We start from the raw sequence: 6,765 nt of genomic DNA on the forward strand, positions 1-6,765 counted from the left end.
TTTCCGAGACAGGGTTTCTCTGTATAGCCCTGGCTGTCCTGGAACTCACTCTGTAGACCAGGCTGGCCTCGAACTCAGAAATCCGCCTGCCTCTGCTTCCCGAGTGCTGGGATTAAAGGCGTGCGCCACCACTGCCCGGCTAAGTATTGATATTCAATAAGGCACAAATTTCGCGCCCTGACGAACCGAACGCTAAGTTTTCAGTCCCTGGAAGTGTCCACACGCACTCACCAAGAGCCTCAAAGGGCTTCCCCTTCCCGGTACGCATCCCGCCTGCTCCTCATCTGACCTCATCCCACGCGACTACCACGAAGGTCCACAGACTGCGCACGCGCCGCCAGGAGGCCCACCCTAGAGGGCGGGGTCGACCTCGGTGAGCCTGCGCAGTCGCCGAGCCTTGGGAGCGCGCGCCGCGGAGGCGGGGCCAGCGGAGGCCGGAAGGAAGTGCGAAGGAGGGCGGGGCTAGCGAGGGAAGCCCGCCGGCTCGCAGGACGACCGTCGCGGCCCGATGACGTCGCACAATGGCCGGCCCCCGCGGGTAGTGGAGCCCGTTTGTTCCGCCCGCGTCGTGCCCGAAGCCAGAGCCAGTGAGAAGCGGAAAGGCTGAGGAACGTCTCGTCCAGGGAGCCCCCACCACAGCGGAGCCGTGGCCGCCTCCCGTCTTCGCGTTGAGGTAAGCTGGGCCGGCGGGCGGCGGGGAGGAGGCCGCCCCGGCGGCGGCGGCGACGGCGGCGGGAGCGAGGCCCCGGAGCCCGGCGCCGCCTCCCGAGCGCTCGGGCGCGCCCCCGGCTGTGCGCAGCCGCGGGCCGGGACAGCGGGCAGGCGCGAGCCCGCTGCGGCCTGGGACGTCCGGGCGGGCGCCGTGGCGCGCCGCGGTCTGCCGTGGTGAAGTTGGTTTTCCTGAAGCTGTCATTTTTCCCCTTCCGGGCCACTCGGCGTGCCACATGTTCGCCGCCCACAAAGGGGAGCGAATCGCGCAGGTTGGCCCGGGAGAAGGCCCGCTTGGACTCTCGACGGGCTCTGCAGGGAACTTTGAGCTCGCTGGAGCCTCCCGCAACTTTGCTCTCGCAACTTCAAACGAGCACAGGTTGGACGGACCCACTGTGCTCCAAGAGTCCGGGATCGCTTGGGAAGTGTGACCTCCTCGCTGTGAGCTTGGAGATGCCGTTTCTTTAGTGTAAAGTAGCCAAACGATTGTAGTGCTAGAAGGAAATTAAACTAAGACCTGTAGTCTCGCTCCAACTAGATATTTAGTTTCCCGTATACTTTTGACAGCTGAGTTAACCGGGCACAATAGCTGTTTCAAATGAACTTTTTCTTGGCACTCACTAACAAGAGTGATTGATTCTTCAGACCCATTTGGGGATAGTTGAAGAAGGCATTTGATTCTTCTTCATCACATTACCTATCCCAAGGCAAAGGTTGAGATTCTCTGTCCCTAGGCTAGTTCCCATTTCCCAGCCCCCTGAGAGGAGACTGTGAGTGATCTGAGCACGTTTGAAGCCAGCCAGTTCTGGAACCAATTCAATATGTCCCCAAACCTGAAACTCCTCTCCAGTTGTAGGTGGGGAATGCTCAAACATTTTAAGAGAACTTCGGATTTCCTTCCTGAACACCCAGCAGGTAAGTTTGCCTTGCTCATCTCCAAAGAGATAGCTTGTTATCTGCAGACCATCTCCTTTCCGAAGAGTTTTTGCAGAGCCTAAGTCACTTTGGGGGTGGTGTTTTTCAACATTCTGACATTCTTGCTCTATACATGGATGGAGCTATGAATAAGTTTTTTAACCGGGTTTAACAGAACTTAGACATCAACATAGGCTCTGCTCTGCTAAACGTCATTTCCCACAGCTGAGCATGATGGCCCACCCCTTAATCCCAGCACTTGGGGGAAGCAGAGGCGAGAGGATCTCGCTAGTTCAAGCTAGTGAGTTCCAGGACAGCCAAAACTACAACGTGAGACCTTGGCTCAAAGGAAAAGTAGTTTTCCAGAAGTTGTATTTGTGTGTTATCGAGCCTCCTTAACAAAACCTACTTTGAACACCTTTCTCAGTAGTAAGCCAGTCAGTGGTGACCAAGTCTTTAATCTCAGAACGCAGGAGGCAGAGTCAGGTGGATCTCTTATTAGTTCGATGCTAGTCAGGGCTACAATGAGAAACCCGCCCCCCCCTTCCCAAGTCATACCCCATCTTTGCCCAAGAATTGTTTTAACCTGAATTGGTAAATTCACCAGGCCAGGCTCTTAAGTAGCTTGTAGCAGTTGCTGAAAATGACCCAGCTGTGAAGAGACCGTGACATAACTGTTCTGCCAATAGTAGAGTGTTTGGAGTCAGTTGGGCCTTCCAGAGCTGCTGCTGACACAAGACCTGAATACTGCTCTGGAGCTCTGGACAATGTTTTACAAGTTAGGCAACTTATATTATCTCTTTCTGGTATGCAGCAGGTGGTTCCTGGGTTAGTGGGATTTTGTCATTTAGTCAAGCATTTTCCAATATGTCAAATGCAGCAGGGGACAGAGATATTGAAAGACTGTTTTTCTACCTCCGAACAGGTTCACCATTGTGGATAGGAGGACTAAAGATTAGCTCTAAACTTTGTGAGAGTCCTGCACTACTAGGTTAGTGGGTAAGAAGATTGTAGACATTGTAGCTGGGCTGGAGGACCCTGGATTCATGACTTATATGGAATAGCATATGAGTTCCCTGCAACCAGCAGAGGGTAGGTAACACACGAAATTAGTCTTAACAGAGAATACTAACACCTAGAGAGGCGGTGGACCTTTTTGGAGCATGGCTGGAGATCAATCCTTCTACTGATTCCCATGTGATTCCTGGTCTAAATGTAGGGTTTAGATAAACATAGATTTGTGGTTGTCTCTGGAAGACATTACTGTCCCTGAAAGATGTGGCCTCCAGCAGTACAGTCCCAGGAGGTCCCTTAGGAAGGAAGATAGTGCAGTTCCTTTTCTCAAATCTTTCAGGGCCCCTGTAAGGTAACTGCTCTACAAAAGCCTTGGCCTTGCCTCCTGTGGATGCTGATGGTGGCATTGCAGTCTCAGGAATGTCCCAGGCAGATAGAGTGCAGTGTGTGATGTGAGAGCCAGCCCTTTCAGAGCCCCCATCATCTCCCCTCATACTTGAGGAGTAGGAAGAGCGTTTCAGTATGACAAATACCTGAGGGGATGAACTCATACAAAGAAAATATATAAGCTGATGTAGTTGTGAGTACTTTAATCCCAGCAATCCTAGCAAGGGAGGTAGGCAGAGCTCTGTGAGTTTGAGGCCAGCCTGGTCTACATAGAGAGTTCTAGACAACCAGGAATACCTAGACCCTATCTCAAAAAGAAAGGCAGGCTCGCTTGCTCTCTCTCTCTCTCTCTCTCTCTCTCTCTCTCTTTCTCTCTCAATCTCTCAATCTCTGCATGCACATGCTTTCTCTTCCAGACCCCTGTGTCTCCCTCTGCATGGTGACTTCATTGGCTCCTTCCTGTGTAGTCAGTGAACTCACTCAAGAGCTGCCCCTAATAAACCTGCTTTTATACTAAAAAAGGAGGAGAGGGAAAGGGAGAGAAAGAAAAGGTCTATTTTGGCTCTCAGTTTGATAGATTCTAGAGTCTAGACCATGTTCAGGTAGTAAGGTAGCACATTGTGGCCAGACTGTGACAGAGTAAAATCATTCCACCTCATCAGATGCCAGAAAGCAAAAACTGGGCTCCTGAACAGATCTCTCACTAAGACTAACCTGTTAAGATTCTTACATAAGAGCTGGCTTGTGACACACACCTTTAATCCCAGTACTGGGGAAGCAGAGGTAGGTGGCTCTCTGAGTTGAAAGCCAGCCTGAGCTATAGAGTGAGTTCCAGGACAGCCTGGGCTGCACAGAGAAACCCTGTCCCAGGGAGGAGACACAGAGAGAGCCTACACTGCACCTCTTAGTAAAGAATCCCTGGGGACTAAGATTTTAACATTTGGGCTTTTGGAAACAAGATCCCAACTCATCACAGCCTTCAAATAAACTGTTGGAGTTTGTATACTGCAGTTAAATAGACAGAGTAATGCACAGTGTAAGAAACAAGATTTCTAACTTAGAGAAGAATTCTGGGTAGTTTGAACTACCAGAAAGGAAGAGAAATTTTGTATGTTTGAGCTTGTTTATAACTTGTCATTGGTTGCTCAGAACAGCCTGCGACCCCAGGAGTCATCTGTCCTTCCTCACAAACACATACCAGGACAGCCATTCGCCCTACTACTTTATGGTGTGTGTGCCAATAATTAACTGCCTTTACAGATCAGAAGTTGACTGACTCCTGGCAGCCAAAGTAACTGTAAATTCATCTGGCAGGTGGAAAAGTGCACAGGGAATGCACACAGAGCACCAGCCTCTTAGAATTCTCAACCTAGTTTGCCTGGCTGTGTCTTTGTGTAAAATTGATGTACCTGTGGGGAGTGTCTAGTGCCTTGATATTTAGAGGGAGGGAGAGGGAAACAGAACCTACAGGTTTATGCATGGTCTATACCAAAAAGGATTTATAGTAGTAACTTCAGCCGCTGGAAGTGGCAATAATTCCATCTATGTCTGGGCATACAGGTTCTAGAATATTCCTGAATGGCAGTCCTGAGACATATGCAGTAGCCATCTGGCTTCAGTTTATTTACTTGGAAGGTTGATATAGGGATTAAGAATTGCATGAGGAAGCTGGGCATGCTGGCACATCCCATTAATCTCAGCACCTGGGAGGCAGAGACAGGCAGATGTCGGAGTTTCAGGACAGCCAGGGCTACAGAATGAGACCTTGTCTCAAAAAACAAAACAAAACAAACCCATGAGGCGTGAGGAAATGCGTTTGTTTTTCAGGAGTCTTGCAGCATTCTCAGCACCTGACAGATGGGCTGTCCCAAGTTATCCAGTCATCAGTAAGCAAGCTTTTCTTGAGAGCTCTGGATGACTTAACTGCAGTTGACAGGAGTGGTGTGAGGATGGTGTTTTGACTGGAGAGTTATCTCTCCAAGTCAGACTCACATATATAGAGTATGTTTCCAGCACATCATCAGGTACCATGCTGTAACAACCCCATAAGGGAGCTGCTGCTGTCCTTGTCCTTCAGATGACGATGTTGAGGCCTGGCAGGTGTACTTGACTTGGCCTGAGATTTTAAACCGGGGAAGAGGTAGAGCAAGGATTCAAGCTTTAACTCAGAAGTTCAAATAAAGAGCAGCCTTTCCCCCTTAGCAGCCTGCTGCTTGCTAAGGTTCAGGTATCCAGTTGGCCACTCGGTCTCCATTTCTTACCATAGGGTTTCATCTCAAGATTTTCAGGAATATTAAAAAAACAAACAAACAAACAAACAAACAAACAAAAAAAACCAACTTGTTAGACCTAAGTTTGACTGAAACTAAAAGCAAATCAACTTGTATCAGAGCCCCAGAAAGGACTGTGAGCAGGTTAGAAGAGCGTCTTGTGAACCGTACACAAGATAGCATGCAGCTTGCCACATGGGCGTTGTGTGCTGCAGTATCAGTTGTATGACTTCCAAATTAGACTGGACATTTGGTTTTACATAACAGTTGGTTTGAAAGATACCTTTGTTTAATGAGATTGCCTTTAGGTATAAAATGGCAGAGTAGGGATTTGTCAGGTATTAAGTAGGGTATATGAAACTTGGCGGCCAGGTCAGCATTGCTGACTTCTATTGTTACCAAGTGCTACCTAGGCTGCTGGAGAGATGAAAAGTCCCTGGGCCTATGGAGACTTCAAAATAGACAGTGTAATTAAAACTGCAATGCTAGGGATCAGATGTTACACACTAAGGAGTTCATGTGTTCAGTATATTGGTATTAGCCTGCCTTCATTACTGAAGCTATCCACCACACACACATTCTCACAAACAGCAGAAAGCACAGACTCCCCATTCTGGCAGTTGTCCTACATGGCATTCACCCCTGCCCACTGCAGGATGCTCAGCGCACTCTGCAGCACTCAGAAGCTGTGCACACGACTTCTAACTTGTCTTTTCTTGCTGTCTGCTCTCACACTCTAACCCAGATGGGCTGCAGTTCACTGTCACTTCAGGCTGGCCCTGTCTCAGCATTCACATCCCCGGGTTACAAACTGGCCTGTGTTTGCCGTCTTGGATAGGACTGACTTCAGTATTCCTTCCTCTCCAGTGATGATAGATGACCAGAGAATCTTATCTACTGTGTATTTTGAGTGACTTAAGATAGATTTGGGGGGGGGGGGGGGGTTGGCATTTTTGTTTGTTTTTCTTGTTTTATTTGTGGGGTGGGGCAGGGTTCCAGACAGAGTTTTTCTGTGTATCCTTGGCTATCCTGGAACTCATCCCTCTTTAGATCCCCTTGTCTCTGTCTCCTGAGTACTGGCTTAAAGGCATGCACCACCACTTCCTGTTGATAGGTTGATTTGACCTGAAAATTTATAATTAATCATTGTGTTTTACAAATGATTGATTTTAGATGATTTATTGCATATTTAGTAACCCAGCAAACATAGTTTTTTTGCTTGAGACTGGGTTTCATGTAGCTATGACTAGTCTCGTGCTTGATATATTAGGTGACGATAACCTTGAACTCTCTATCCTCCGGCTCTGTCTTCCAAGCACTGATATTAAAGGTATGTTCCACTGCACCTGGCTAGAAACATTTTGATGCCAACTCTTGAAAGTGAGTGTTTAAAAAAAGTGATCATTTAATTTTTTTTCTTGTCTAAGTTTTCTCTCTCTCTCTCTCTCTCTCTCTCTCTCTCTCTCTCTCT

General features: G+C 48.5%; 1 protein-coding gene across 6 annotated transcripts in view; it reads left to right on the plus strand.

Annotated features, from left to right (window-relative positions):
• The first annotated feature begins 481 nt into the window (after positions 1–481).
• Positions 482–6,765, plus strand: part of Zc3h18 (zinc finger CCCH-type containing 18) — a 46,582-nt gene continuing 40,298 nt past the window's right edge. For 2 of the 6 annotated variants that reach the window (XM_021220299.1, XM_021220301.1), the window contains exon 1: positions 491–673. Coding sequence is in view for 3 of the 6 variants with exons in the window: in XM_029532483.1 (XP_029388343.1) it covers positions 1,530–1,623 (94 nt within the window). In the remaining 3 variants the exon portion in view is untranslated. Of the gene's footprint in view, positions 674–916; positions 1,624–6,765 lie in introns of those variants that run through there. The other 4 variants (XM_029532483.1, XM_029532484.1, XM_021220300.1 and 1 more) reach the window with 3 other exon arrangements.

Source organism: Mus pahari, chromosome 20, assembly GCF_900095145.1.
Source record: "Mus pahari chromosome 20, PAHARI_EIJ_v1.1, whole genome shotgun sequence".
In the NCBI taxonomy this organism is placed as follows: domain Eukaryota; kingdom Metazoa; phylum Chordata; class Mammalia; order Rodentia; family Muridae; genus Mus; species Mus pahari.